This window comes from Furipterus horrens, unplaced genomic scaffold (assembly GCF_987537825.1).
Source record: "Furipterus horrens unplaced genomic scaffold, mFurHor1.1.pri manual_scaffold_13, whole genome shotgun sequence".
NCBI classification, from domain to species: Eukaryota; Metazoa; Chordata; class Mammalia; order Chiroptera; family Furipteridae; genus Furipterus; species Furipterus horrens.
Genome location: NW_028327183.1, coordinates 10,360,272 through 10,375,581, shown reverse-complemented (window position 1 = coordinate 10,375,581; position 15,310 = coordinate 10,360,272). Strand labels below are relative to the sequence as shown.

General features: G+C 36.8%; 1 protein-coding gene across 1 annotated transcript in view; it reads left to right on the top strand.

Annotated features, from left to right (window-relative positions):
• Nucleotides 1-15,310, top strand: part of CDH8 (cadherin 8) — a 334,718-nt gene that overhangs the window by 205,102 nt on the left and 114,306 nt on the right. Inside the window, exon 8 of the mRNA XM_090261396.1 lies at nucleotides 11,150-11,286. Coding sequence (XP_090117522.1) covers nucleotides 11,150-11,286 — 137 coding nt within the window. The remainder of the gene's footprint in view (nucleotides 1-11,149; nucleotides 11,287-15,310) is intronic.

The following is a 15,310-nucleotide window of genomic DNA, read 5'->3' as shown; positions in this document are numbered from 1 at the left end:
CTTAGCAAGTACCTATTTGTCCCGTGTTTGGAGATGCCAACACTAGAGTGGCAAATGGACTTGGCTGAAATGACATTTGTGTGGTGTGATAAACCTGGCTGGTAATTATCAAAAATTATCAAACTGCATGGATTAGTAAAATATGTTAAAATAAGCAATTTAGGGTGATAAAGAGAGCATGAGAACCATGAGGGAGTAAAATATTTTGGAAAGTAATTTGTTTTTTATTGATTGGTGAAGTCTCCGTCCCCTCTATAAAATAAAACTTAATAATGTTTATATTCTGAGAGAAACAAAGATGCTTGTATGAACCAAGTGAGCAGTGTTATCTAACATTATTATTCCCAGAAAGCAGAAATCCTCTATTTTGCATCCCAACAAAGGGAGATTGACATCCTTATCTGATGTTCAAATATTTATGGGAGTCGTTTCAGCCAACCCTTTATTTTCCCACATATTTCTACATTCTGATTTGACACCATGTATTATGCAACCTTGCCTTTGATAAAGGACAATCATATTTGACTTAGTGTTGCAAAGGAAAACATAATATTGCATACTTTAAGAAGAGAGCATGACAAAAAATGGAGAAATGCCATTTCCATCCATCCATCAAATGTTTACTATCCCTAACCTCTGTGCTTTGAGTCAGCTTGCTGGCCGCTGGAAGAGGTCTAGTTGAAATGCCTTTCAAATGGGCCACAGGATACAAGTCAATTCTGGGATGTCTACTAGGGTGTGTAGCTTCGTGATAAATGAGAATAAGATCTATAAATGTCCTTGACGAGGATCAAAGTTATGGGAGATGTGCTTGCTTAATGGCACACAGGACAGCAAAAGACCCACATACCCATCTAAAGATAAGGGTCTGGAATTAGGCAGAACAGGCGTGGTGAAGGAGCGGGGCCCAGAGTGTAGTGAAGTTGGAGCTTCTATTTATTGGCAAAAGACGAAGAAGGTCTGGATCACCTTTACCAAACACCAAGTACATAACGTTGGGCTTTGCACTTGCTTAAATGTACACAACTGGGTTAGACCATGTGGGCAGACATGGTGTTTAGGGATGAGTATTTTTGGACTTTATGATATCTTCAAAAAAACCTGCTTTAATATAGTTATTTAATACTCTTTTATTATTTCTTGGGTGTGCATGTTTTCCCTACACATTTGTCTATAGAGTAACTTATTTAGACCAAAATTAAAAACATATATAATCAAATACCACTATCCTCATAGCTATCTAACATTTAGTAAGAGTTTATTATGTGTCAGATACTGTGGTCAGGATAATATACTTCCCTCACTGACTCTATGAGCAGAGCAAAATACATATTACCCTCATTTTACAACTACAGACACGAAGTCAGAACCATTTGTATGGGCTGCTCCAGTCATTTATAGGGAAAATTAAATGAGAAATTACTGGGCAAGGCTTAGCAGAGAGGCTGAAAATTAGGACTGTCACAGTAAATGCATTCAATATATAACTAAATCTCAGTTCTGGATGTGGCCCTGTGGTCCAGACTGGGATAGAGTGAGGCATTTTCTCTGTCTCCGACCATCTATGGTCTATGGTTTATGTAGCATTTATCATTTTTAAACATCCTTTCCTATAAAGGAAAGTCATCATTGGCATAATTGACAGCTCCAAAGATTTTTAGGGAGTTAAAGGATTCTTGTCATCCTAGACTTCTGCTGACATCCTTAGGCCATCATGGGCTTATGGAAATTCATGGGACTTGGTTGGGATCGCTGTGACCCTTGGGTGAACAGTAAGGACCAAGGTCACCAAGAGATCTTCACTATGAAAGACTTTATCCTCACAACTCCTAATCTCCCATCTACAGAAAAGCATACACCACAGGTAAATTTCATTAGCCACTGCAAGTTCCAGATATTATGTATTTCTGTGAAAAAATAATTAATTTTTGCTAATATTCTTATGAATATTTTACCAGTTTGGTATATTTTATTAAGTCATTACATAAATTGCAATAAGGAAAGAAAAGAGAGAATATTTGTCTAAATAAAAGCAATATAGATTAAAAGAAGAGGTTATGAGCCTTTCATAAGGGGGTTTCTCGAAGATTCCTCCATCCTCTTTACCCCTCACATCTAAATGATCACGATGGCCTGTTTTGTTTTCTTTTTTTCCTGTCTAAGTTACAGTAACCCCATTCTTTGGCCTCCTGCCCTTCAGCACACACAGATGTGAAAGTGATCGCTAACTCAGCTTAGATCTGTGCTGTTCAACATGGTAGCCACTAACCACATGTAGCTCTTTGAATTGAAAGCAAATTAATTTAAGTTAACTACAATAAAAATTTCAGTTTCTCCATTACACTAGCTAGATTCCCAGGGCTAAATAGCCACATGTAGCTAGTGGTTATTATAGTGAACATTACAGAGCATATTTCTATATCACAGAAAGTTCTATGGAATTCAGCTGTGGTTTAGAACACATCACTTTCCAGTTATGTTTTTTCAAGCGACTCTTCATTTCTTAAAAGTGAAAAGAATTCCTCAGCATGGTTTTCAAAGCCCATCATGCTATATCCCTTCGTGCCCTTCCCCAGCTGAATCTTGAACTTCAACCACCTATCCTTTGTCAAGGTCTCTCCAAAGACACTGAACATCTTCCTAATTTGGACTTCTTATATTTACTGTTTATCTTGATTGAAAGACTTCTGTAATGTTTCTTATGTTTCAGACCTTTTTTTGCCACATTAATACGTCATTGTAAGTTTTGAAAAGCCTTATGCACTTCTGCTGCCTCTCTCCACAAATAGACTCAGTGACATGAGAGCGATGCCATGTTGGTCCTGGCACCTAACGCAACATCTCATGTGTACGAGATACTCAATGAAGAGTTAAGGAAGGAAGGAAGTAGAGGGAGATGAAAAGAATAGATGAAAAGGGGAACGATAGGATGCTCATCTGTCAGCTATCACCATACCTGGTCAGGTGCTTTAATGTTCTAGTTTCCTAAACGTTCTCAAACTCTCAAGATTTTCTACATGAACTTCCTTCTGCTGAGGATGTTCTCCCTACATATTCCACCTGGAGAGATTCCACTCTTTCTTCCTGTCCCCAGATAGATGCTATATCTTCTCGGTGCCATCTCTGGCCACTCTTCGCCCTTTCTCAAGTGCATTTGGAGACCCGTACGCACTGTAATGTAAATGTGATTCCATTACAGAGCCTGGTACTTCTGTTATATACATTGAAAAAGTCACACCAATCTGTCCAAGAGGGGAGGCATAAGTTAAACACTTAGCTTCATAATTAACCAAAGAAGCAGTCATTGAAATTAAATAAGGTTAATGATTTTAAATTTAACCCATTTACAATATCTAAGACTGCATTCATTTTTTTTCCATCATATTATATTTAGAATTCTCAGTTAGGAATGATTAGTTTGAGGACTGCCAGGGGAAAAAATAGAATTTCTCCAAACATATGTAAACATTGAAGAATTGATCATGAGTCCAGTTTTACCTGGTTTTCACTCTGAAGAATTTTTTTTTTTTTTTTGGTTCCATGGCTGCAGAAAGTTTCACATGAAATTGTAGCTTTATGATGCTATTTTTCTGAGGTGTATGTTGAACAAACTAAAAACATAATCCATACTCCAAAAACAGGATCTCATATGAATAGACAAATCTTTAATCAGAGATTTCTATAAATAAAGTAAAAGGTACTTGAGGATGATTGTACTGGGTGAGTCAGCTTAATCCTTTTGGTGAAAATAGCAAGATGAAGTACCACACTTAATCTCTCTTCTCATGGACACCAAACACCAAAGTCTTTCAAATATGTTGTTGCTCTTCTTAAAAATACCTAGATATTTGGCAGAGTGTTTTATAGAAATAATGATACATACTCTCTATAAAACCTCTTTTAAAACTATAAGGAAATGTTCAATGTTTTATCTAACCTGGGATTCACCTTAAACTTTTAAGGAAGACAATCTTATTTTTCTTATTCTTTGGATGAGGAAACTGAGGTTTAGGCATATAAATCAGTTTTAAAGAGAAGATAGGGATCAAAGTGTCCTTCCTTGGGCAAATTATCAGGTGTTTTACAAATATTACAGTGGAAAGGATATAGTTCAGAAAAACTGTTTTTAAAAACCTATTATTTCTTTACCTGGTTATTAAGATAATCAGTGTGCCTGTGTTAAGCTGAAGACATTGGCAGTGATAACAGGAGACTCTTTGACATTGGAAACTTGGTTCTGAAAATTTTTTAAAGATTTTATTTATTTTTAGAGAGAGGGGTAAAGAGGGAGAAAGAGAAGGAGAAAAACATTAATGCAAGAGGGAAACATTGACTGGTTGTCTCTTGCACATCCCAGACCAGGGACTGAACCCACAACCCAGGCATGTGCCCTGACCAGGAATCGAACCAGTGACCCTCCAATGCAGAATGGCCCAACCAACTGAGCCATACCAGTCAGGGCAAGAAAATTCTTAAAATATTCTTTACATTGTCACAGCTGGATGTTCTTTATTTCAAGCAAGAAACAGTAATTAAACAGGGGACAGATGTTCTCTCTATATATGTAGTTTTGGGTATGAGGTTGGAAAGAGGAGGTAGGAAATGATTTGAATGAATGAATGAATAGTGAATGAATGAACATATGTATTTATCATATTTGGATGTTGACAACAAAATATGCCATACATGCACACACACAGGAGGTGAAATTTTGCACCAAATGTTTCCATGAAATGTACATAGTTGGACTGTGTTAACTGAGGAAACCTATTAGTCAATAGAAGTTGCTACTACCATCAATGGTAGCAGCAGCAATGTAGACTAGAGTGCCATTTCCTCATACAATAAGGTCCCATTGTCCATTTCTGCATATTTTCAACCACTGCACCCGTGGTATATTCTTAAGTTTACTTCTGATTCCTGCAAATTACTCTCAGTGAGTAAGCTGGGGACATCAGTTTGCATTCATGGACAGAGTGCTGCAGGTTACATTGGAGTCTCCAAATAAGGCGCTAAACATCCAGGCAGGAATTTTATTGCATCTGTAGCCTTAACTTCCAAAGTAAAAGGATGATGTCCCTAGCATTTACTTCTAAGACATAGAACTAAATTAGAGGAGCAGTAGTCCTGAGGGAGACCTGGGTATTTGTTGGACTAAAAGGAGAACATTTAAGCATGGCTTCTGTGAACACTGGTTATCAAGGACTATGCGGTTTCTAAAGTGTGTCCACTATACTAGACCAAGAATGTCTATTTCCAAGACTTCCATTATTAACATTGTGTTAACATGACCCAAGGAGCCCATTTCTTACGGTTTTTTAATTGTTTTTTTTCATTACCATTTAACTCCCTTATACCTCCCTCCCGCCGGCAATCACCACAGTGTCGTCCACGTCCATGACTCCTTTGTCCTTTCTGCTCAGTCCCTCCACCCCTAACCTCCACCCTGCATTGGCTGTCATCCCGCTCTCTCTCTGGAACCCATTCTTCCACCTGCCACTTCCCACTGTGTTAATAAGCAGTTTCTTATTACTGTGGCAGGAAGATCACTGTCAAAAGTGTATTCAGCTTTTCTCAAAATGAAATCTTTTCTCTAATGTATCTTAAATAATTCTGCAAAGAAGCGGCAAATCCAATACATGCATATTTTAAAGAAATTAGAATGGAACCTTTAATACTGGAGATATAAATCCTATGACTTGTAATATATAAATTAGAAGACATTGAGTTTTTCAGTAGGTATATTAGGAGTCAATGATTTTTTTCTTCTTTACTCCTTTTCTATCCCATGTAATTCTTCTCATATTTCTTTAGAACCATGTTTCACAAATAATAACAATAAATGTCTGTACATTCTTTTACTAATCAGTTAATGTGTAACTGCAGTACAAAATACCAACCAGTGTGATATTATGATAGCTGAACCAAAGATATCCTTGTCTTAAAAGTGCAAAAATCCAGCAAATGCTTAACACTAGAATAATAGAAAGGAGATCCTTAAGGGAGAGAAGATGAGCAAAGACTTGGGTCAGGTGACGAAGGCTCGTGGGTATGGGAAGAGGTGAGCTAATATCACCTCTCATCTCTTGAACTTGGAGTCTGTGCTGTTTGGAGACACTCATAGTAGCAGATATTGTGAAAGGGGTGAAGACTGGGACAAACAAGCACTGCAATGATTTTTGGTACTTTTTCTAGTGTCACTTGCAAAATTCTATCTTTCCTAAGGCTTCTAAAGGCTGTGAATGGTAGTCCTTGTTTATATCTTACCATTTCTACAGTGTTTTCTGGGCTCGAAGAGATCACTTACAGATTGAGATATTGGATCCCTATTTTTTTAATTTCCTTATTTATTTTTGTTTGTTTATTTGCCCACCGTGAGTCTTACAGCAACTCATGTACTGCAAAGCACCCCTCAGTGAAGTAGATATTTTCTCCTATTTCTGGATAAGACTATGAGATGTGAGTAGTTAGTTCCAATGAGCTCCCATGAGGGAGAGCCCATTAGGTTCCCTGGTTGTGCTTCCTCTACTCTTAAGTGCTGCCATTGAGAAAGACACCAGGAATCTCGGAGAACAGAGTGGCTTCAGGGGCTACTTCTGAGACATCCATCCATCACGGCATCTTGGGAACTTGCACAGTATACTGGATTCTAAAATTTAACTTGTTACTCCTAGTTTGTTATTTTTAACGCACTTTGTCTTTGAACTTATTTTCTGGTACTTGGCTTAAGGAAAATCTTACAGTCGAGTCTTATCATTAAGTATTGACCTTTATTGCTGCAGATGTAGCTCTGTCAGAAAACGGACTCAGTTAGGGGGACAGCAGAGAAATTGAGATAATGGGGTGGATGGTGGCAGCTTAGGCAACCAGAGGAAAGCAAGCTGATCTTTGCAACTAAAGGAGGGGCCACACTATAGTGCATGTGTGTGTGTGTGTGTGTGTGTGTGTGTGTGTCTGTCTGTCTGTCTGTGTGTCTGTGTGTCTGGAGCTGGAATGGAGCAAACATCTTCTGAGAACATCCCTAAAAATGTCATGCTTTCAGTTCCTTTTTTTTTTTTTATGTGAATAATCTTTAACTGTTATTAATCTTTAAATTAAATAAAATGTCATTAATTTCAACTATGATATAAAGGTCATGTATTATTCAATAGGAATACAAATTAAGTATGTTCAGTAAACCTTCGAACCTTCAATGGTCAGTGCATGGTACAGAGATTTTGGTCAGGAACGTTGGTGAAAAAATAAGTACCTAAAATGGTGGCAGAGGTGTGGGTATCCCACTTGTTCCCACTCCTCAGCTTTATTTTATCATTTAAATGGACATCCATCTTCTATATGTTTTTTTTTTCCACTGATATGAGAACCTAGATAAACTTGTTTAGGAGCAGAGAAGCCAGGAGTGAAAGGAATACTAGCTTACACCTGAGAACAAACAGGGAGGGAATCAGCAGTTGAAGCCTATTGTTTTCATATAAGTAATATTATAAAGTATTTTAAATATATGTATATGTATTGAGCAGTTACTATGTGCCAGACACCGTAAAAGGTGCTTTACAGGTAATCTGTCATTTAAACCTCACAAAACCTATTATAATTCCTATGTTACACATTAGGTGGTGGATTCACAGAGAAACTAATAACACATCTAAATCACACCTAGTTAAGTATTTTTGTGTTTTTTTTAATGCATTCTATAAGAAACAAAGAGAAGAATGGTGTAAGAAGGAAAACATGTAGCACTGTGCTTGGTACACCTGTGGTGTCTAATGCATGCCTATTGACTATGTTAATTCAGTATTTGGGTCTGTCCAGCAATTCTTGCGAACCTTCATCATAAAGTCTACTAGGCCATAAAATATATGAAATGTCTACACAGGCAGCAAGGACCTTCTTGAAATAGTTGAGGTAGATTTTAAACTGAGCTTTAAACTAAGTCATTTTTCCCCATCAAGTTCCTCCCATTGTATAATCTTCTAATATTATGACATTCTTCCCTCTGATCTTACTAAAGGGCTGTATTTATAGCCGATTTTATAAATTCTTATGACTCACCCCATAAAGTCTGTCATGAACTGGAACTTTAAAAGATGAGAAAAATATCCTTGTCTGTGTTAGAGTTATAGGAGTTAAAAAGTACTCAAACATTTTTCTAGTTTTATGCTATTTATGAACTGTTAAGAAAGGGGCCTATTCCACCACATTCCAAGAGGGGAAGTTCATTAAAGTTCTGTTTTCTGGGACATGATGATTATGATCATGGTGATGATGAACATGTCTTTATCACCTACTACGTACCAGAGACTGATTTATGCATTCTTTTTAATCTTCACAACCATCCCTGGGATATGGGTACTTTGCATTTGACCAGTAAAAACATTGAGGCTCAATGAATTTATTAAGTATCTCAAGGAATAGTAATATATAAATAATGGAGATAGAATTTATTCCAAATTCTATGAGGTCTACATGATAAAATTTAAATAAGGAATTAAACAAACAAACAAAATACCAACTTCCCAAACTCTGTTATTGTTCCCAGTGCTTCCTCTGGGCCAGAAGTTCTAGGGGATTTCTGGACATCAATCAAAGAGCCGAGGAGCCTGTCTCAGATTGGAGGTCCATGAGTATCCGTGATTAGACTGATTCTCTTTTGCTGTGGCCCCTGGGAAATTGGTTGATGCATGAATGTGTGAAATATATCATCAGCGAGATAATAAAATAACTATAGCCCAGCAATGCCAGTGAAGTTTATTTATGAATATAATGCAGGAAGTGATAATTAATCCTCTGGACATTCCTCAGCTCTTTTAAGAGTCAGAGCCTACATGGTATCTGGAGTAAGACACATGTCTGTTTAGTTATTTTGCAGTTAAAAGTTGGAACCTCATGGGTCTCATCAACAATCATTGTTCCCCAGAAAAGTGGCTTTTGGTCTTCTCTCCATAATACAACAGATTGAAATGCTTTGTAATGAGCACTTTCTCATGCTCAGGATTTGGTTGAGAGCACTTTTGATCCGTATATGCCTCTGGGTTCTTACAGCCTTTCTGAATTTCTCTAATCATCCTGGAGATAGGGTGTAGGGTCAGTTTGTAAATGCCCGGTATATAGATGCAAGTCAGTTTCTTCATTTTCTTTGTAGCTCTTTCCTAAATCAGAAGTTATAATTTCATCATGCAAAATTTCCTCAAGGAATTTAGCAATAAACTATTGTCAATAAAATTAAGTACTTTTTAAATATTATTCCAAACTGTTTAATGATGATTGTCTTTGGTGGGGAGGATTTAACATGAATGCCCTTTTTCCATGGTGTTTGCATCTGAAATAAAGGATGTGAATACAATTTCTAATGAAAAAGGAATAGCTAAAAGGAGAAAGGGATTATCTAACTATCTATCAATCAGGTAGCCATCTATCTGTCTGTCTGTCTGTCTACCTACCTGCCTACCTACACATTCTTCCATGTATCTATCTGGCAATCCATCTATTGTCTCAAGCAGATAGAGAAACAAATAAATAGATGCACGCGCATAAGTAGAGATGCATAATATATGTAAATATATACTGTTCACAATGAAACCCTCTAAAATATTAACACCACAAAACCATAGCTGTAAAATTGTGGGAAGTTTGTTTGTTCCTCATTTTCTTATAACATAGTCTAAACTTGATTATATAATAAATTTCATGAAAATGTATAAAAACTAAAATAGGCTCAGCACCAATAACTATGAACCATGTTTCATAATTAGGGTCAATGAGTATCAATGAATAGAGAGATTTCAAGGGCAATTCCTAGGAGACCACCTCAACTATAAAGGCTTTCTTCAGTCCCCTTTCCTAAAATGGGGTTGTACGTGACCTTTGTCTTAGTCTGGGCTACTGTGGATACAGAATACAATAGACTGGTGGCTTAAACTACAGACACATACTTCTTACAGTTCTGGAGGCTTCTGTTTTCGGTGAGAACCACATCCCTGGTTTGCAGATGGTTGTCCTCTTGCAATATCATTGGCAGAAACCAGAGAAGCATCTTGTGTTGATTCCTTTTTTAAAAAAATAAAGGAATCAATCCCATCATGAAGGCCCCAGACCCTGACCTAATGTAATTGTAATTATTGACTGAAGGACTTAGAAATTTTAGCACATTGGGAGCTGAGATTTTAACATATGAATTTTAGGGACGCACAAATATTCAGTCCACAGCATCCTACTTTGGACCTTCGTTCTATCCTGTTTCAGTTCATTTCACTGCTTATTTATGGGACAATTTTTCCAATTACACCTTGTGTTTCTTAAGCCATACACATGATTGTATGTGACATTTCATAGCCAAAGCACAGATCTTGGTTTATAAAAAGGATAAATGCTATGGAAGAATAATTCCTATACAATCTTAATCCTTAGTATAGCTGAGAAGCAGATGGCTCTAGACACAAAACACCATAATGTTGTCTTATCTAAAAGTTTTTCTCAATATAGGAACTACTAACAAGCCTGTTTAAAATCCTTAATTTCATACAAGCTAGTATTATAAATCTGTTAAAATATCTATTCCAACTTTAAGAACTGTTACTATAGAATCCACAACTATCTGATTTCTATGGATAAACTTGCAATAGAAAGCCTAAATATATAACATGATTTTAGTTAAAAACAAAACATACCAACAACAGCAAAACCAAAAGCACATACATGTTGTCTCATCAATGTAAGTTTAACACAAACACCCATTTCCTTTGAACTGCCATAAATTACATGCTGCCTAGCACCATCCTGCTTTGGGCTCAAGTTCATTGTTTTATATGATATCTTGTGGCAACTGCTAATTATCATAAGCTGTCCAATAAATGTGATGGATTGTCCAATTAACTCTTCATCAGCATCCATTTTTGAAGATGCTACCTACTGAAACTGATGGTGGTTTATGACCTCCATGTTGCATATGAAGATAATTACTCCTTGGGCAATAATTATCAAGTTTCTTGTGCCTCATTCATTCATTTTGTTTTACAAATTACAATGCCACTGAGTTTCCCAATTCATTTGACTTCACAGTGATGGCTCTCCAAGGATTACTAAAGGTCTGCTGTGAAATGTATGGATCACATGAACATTGAAGTAGATTACAGATATATCTGTTTTGTAGGTTTTCCATCGACCGGCACACGGACCTGGAGAGACAATTCAACATTAATGCAGATGATGGGAAGATAACGCTGGCAACACCACTTGACAGAGAGTTAAGTGTATGGCACAACATAACCATCATTGCTACTGAAATTAGTAAGTGCCTGGGTTTAATTTTTCTCTTTGCGTGACTGGGTTCACTTGCTGCCTAGTGATTACATGATAAATGGTCCCCGTTTCCATTAGATAGTTTGGCACTGGAACATATTTTATTATTCCCAAGGAGCCTTGGAATGAATCGTCTCAGCAAGAAATAACTCACATTGTGTTAAATTACCAAAGTTAGCAATGTATGTGAGAAGGAAACATTCTTATACTCAAATATTCTTATAACTCATATCAATTATTCAACCATTAAAAGCAATGTTTTGCATATTAAAATATAAGGAAATACTTAATATAAAAGGGTGGGTAAAAAATAGAACTCAAGGACTATACACTATAATTCAAATAAGGATAAAATAACCTATATTTTATACAATAGAGAAACCATCACTCACATCTTTGAGTCTCACACATACACATATATAGGCAGAAAATATAGAAAGAAACTTCACACTATCAATATACATTTTGGGGAGATGAAATTATAGATTTTTTTTTATTTTTGGTTTTTAAAGTTTAATGTATTGTATACATTAATTATAGACCATTTAAAACCTTATCTTCAATATAATTTTTTTTCATAAATTACATGCAAAAATGTAAACTTCTTTTCCAGAGGACTTCCAGGCTTCTTAAAAGAACATGTGTTAGTCTTCCTGTCAATTTTTATTTTATGCTCATAGCTTTTTTGATTGCACTTAACAACACTACTCTTGAGTCTCTAAGGAATAGCTAGATAGTGACAATTAATGCCGCACTATCTTTGAGAATTTGCACTCTGCCTTACCATTTTTCTTATTATACGAAAACATGTAAAGGGACATGATATTCATTTTATTTTCAAAGAAAACCCACTTTGCATATTATCTGAATCTCTTTCCATAAAGGCCCTGTTTACACAGATTCAAGGGAGACATTCAATTCTTGAGGGAGTTGGGAATCGGAAAAAGGAAACAAAAACTGACATTAAGAAGTTTATGGATATACATACAATATAGAGTGTGTAGATGATAATTATGGGTGTGGAACCTAAAATCTGCTCTGTGCTCTCTCTAAAATCCACTCTTTGTAGTCACAATTAATGTGAAAATGGGAAATATCTTTGAGATACAGGATCGAGTTATGTGTAAAAATAATAGTAATCCAGACTTTCAGAAAGGACACGGGTTTTTCTCATTCTGAGTTGTGGGGAAAATGTCCTCCGTGGGACCTTAAAAAAGATGAAAATAAAAGCAACACTGTGAAAAAGTGAACATGTGAGTGTGAAGAAGGTCTGTTTCTTACAGCAAGGTCAAGTGCAGGCACAGAACATGCAGTCAAGTTGATATGTAGTTTCAACTCTACCACAGAGGGGGCTGGAGAGAGGGCGAGCTTCGCACATTTGGGTGTTTTCCTGGCTTAGAAGTACCATCTTCTTCCCTCGTGTGTTACTGTGGTAGTGATTTCCCCTTCTAACATTATGGGATAATGCTAACAAAGCATACCCCTGGGGGCTTTGACTTATTAGAGAGGTTAACCCCATCCAGAGAGGTACGGGCACACAATTTTTGTAATTTATAATGTTAATGCTGCATGATCACCTTAAGCCTCTGAGAAAAACTGTCTGTTTAGATGGGTTTAAAGGTTTATCAAAACACTCGAAAGGATTCATTTTCTTTACAGTATGTAGGTAGTAATTACTTTTAAAAGAACCTTTTTGTGTATTGAATGCAACCTAAGTGAGTTAGCCTTCATCTGTGATTTTTTTTTTTATGAGATAGATGCCTTCATTTAAATATTTATCAAGGAGGTCCTGATTATATGGATCCAAGTACTCCATTTTAGAGAGGAAAAAGACATGGATAAACAGAGCAGTGGTAACGGAACAATCCAGAAGCAAAACAAAACTCATTTTCAATGACTCACAGACCAGTAAGAAGACAGACATAAAATCTGGTTCTGATGGGTAATGAGTTGTGAACTTCAGGTCAACATGGGCACCAACCCGGGTCAGAGAAGACAGGCATTCGCTCACTTACTCAGTAATTATTTGTCAACTCTAAACTACGTGAGGATACAGCAGTGAGCAAACCAGGCACAAACCCAGGTGCTCTTGGGGATCTCTTTCTGGTGGCGCCTGGAAGCCCCTGTACAAGAAAGAATGCTGAGAGATCCATAGGGAAAGACACAGAGGTAAGGAAGAAGATGATGAGGCTAGAAACTACAAGAGGTTCCATGCTGATGGTGTGAAAAAAGGGTCACAGCGTGTCTCTCTCAATGGACATATGAATGGATACATTTAAAACTTGTAGCATAATAAACATGAAAAAATAGGACTTGATGTCTATCGGTAAAATAAATATTAAGATTAGTTTCTATTTCCAGTACCCACTGGCAATATTTGAAGACACCCAAAACATTAATTTGAGAGGATATATGTACCTCTGTGTTTACTGCAATGTTATTTACAATTGCCACGATATGGAAGCAGCCCAAACACCCATGAATATATGAGTGGGGAAAAAGGCTGTGGTACACTTAAACAATGGAATACTACTTGGCTATAAAAAATAATGAACTCTTACTATTTGTGACAGCATGGATGGACCTAGAGAATTTTATGCTAAAATTATTTTTTAACGCAGTAGAGTTTTATTATTAATACAGTAAAATCGAACGATGAAAAAATAATAACATGTACACCAGATAAAATGTCCTCTATGACTTGAGAGAAATCACTTAAATACATTCCAGGTTCAGGTTCACAGCTGGCTCCATAAAGGGACACAGCGCAGCACAGCCCCACCCCCATGAAGACTACGAGCCTGTCCCTGAGCCTGGAAGAATTTAAAACCTATACTCAAACTTGTATCACTCTAACAATGAGAGCTGTATTACTTTTTTAATTAATTAATTAGTATATTTGTTTTTACCCAGAGTTTAAAAACTAAACAAAATACATGGACATATTTTGGCCAGGAAGCAAGCTTAATTCAGGAGGTTGACATCTTTAAGAAATGTGAAACTAGGAATTTCTACAGCAATTTGCTTTCTTTTTTTTTTTTTTTTAATTTTTACATGCCACTTTCTTACAATCAGGAAGAATAAGAGTACAATAGAGAACTTTAAATTTTAGCTGTAAAATATAAGCTGAGGTAGGCATAAATTTAGAACCTTTAAAGGTACAATTAAGTCATCTTTTTCTAAATCATGAAAAGGAGCAGAATTAATACGACCACAGAGAACTTTTTAAAAAATGTAACTACTAAGAAAAGGGCTTAGTAACTTGTTTTGACTTGGTTTTATTATGTAGCTCGTCACATGTTTACCTTGCAAAGCCACACACCAGGTCTTGGGGAATAAATATTAAAAGGAGATTTATTGTATTTGAATGAGATGAATATTTAAAACCACCCAGGACAACAGAACCCCTTAGGGAGAGGTTCTAATAAAGTTGAAGAAATATTTATTCCAGGCAGAACAATTTGAAATCACTCTCAGAACACCATCTCATCAGGAAAAGATTTAAACAAATGAAATTAGGCTTAATAAAAAAAAAAAAAATGGATTTTAGGGAAGTCCATCTGTTATCTCTTAATGAGAATGAAGAGGTTATCTTTTATCCTCTTGTGTGAGATTCACTTAACCAAGGCTGAGAGGCTTCGCTGTGTGCATTTCCCAAGTATTTCACTGGTAATAGACCCAGCTTGCCTTCACAACCAGGACGCCTCATCACGGGAGCCGGCCCTTAGACGCCCGGGTGCTAACAAGAGATCGGGCTTCTCTCGCGTCTCCCTGCTAAGTATCTCTGCGAAGAGCAACTCCATTCCCTGCAACCAGAGTGCAGGGCTGCTGTTTACCAAGGTGGCGAAGGTTTAAGGGAAATTGAGCTGACTAACGAAACACCAAAAAGGCGTTCTGGAAGCCCTACGAAGCATTTCATTCTTCCACCGCTCTGTGAACGCAGGTACTATGACTACACGCATTTTTCAGACAAGGGAAGTCAGACGCCAGCTAGGTAACCTGCCCAGGATCT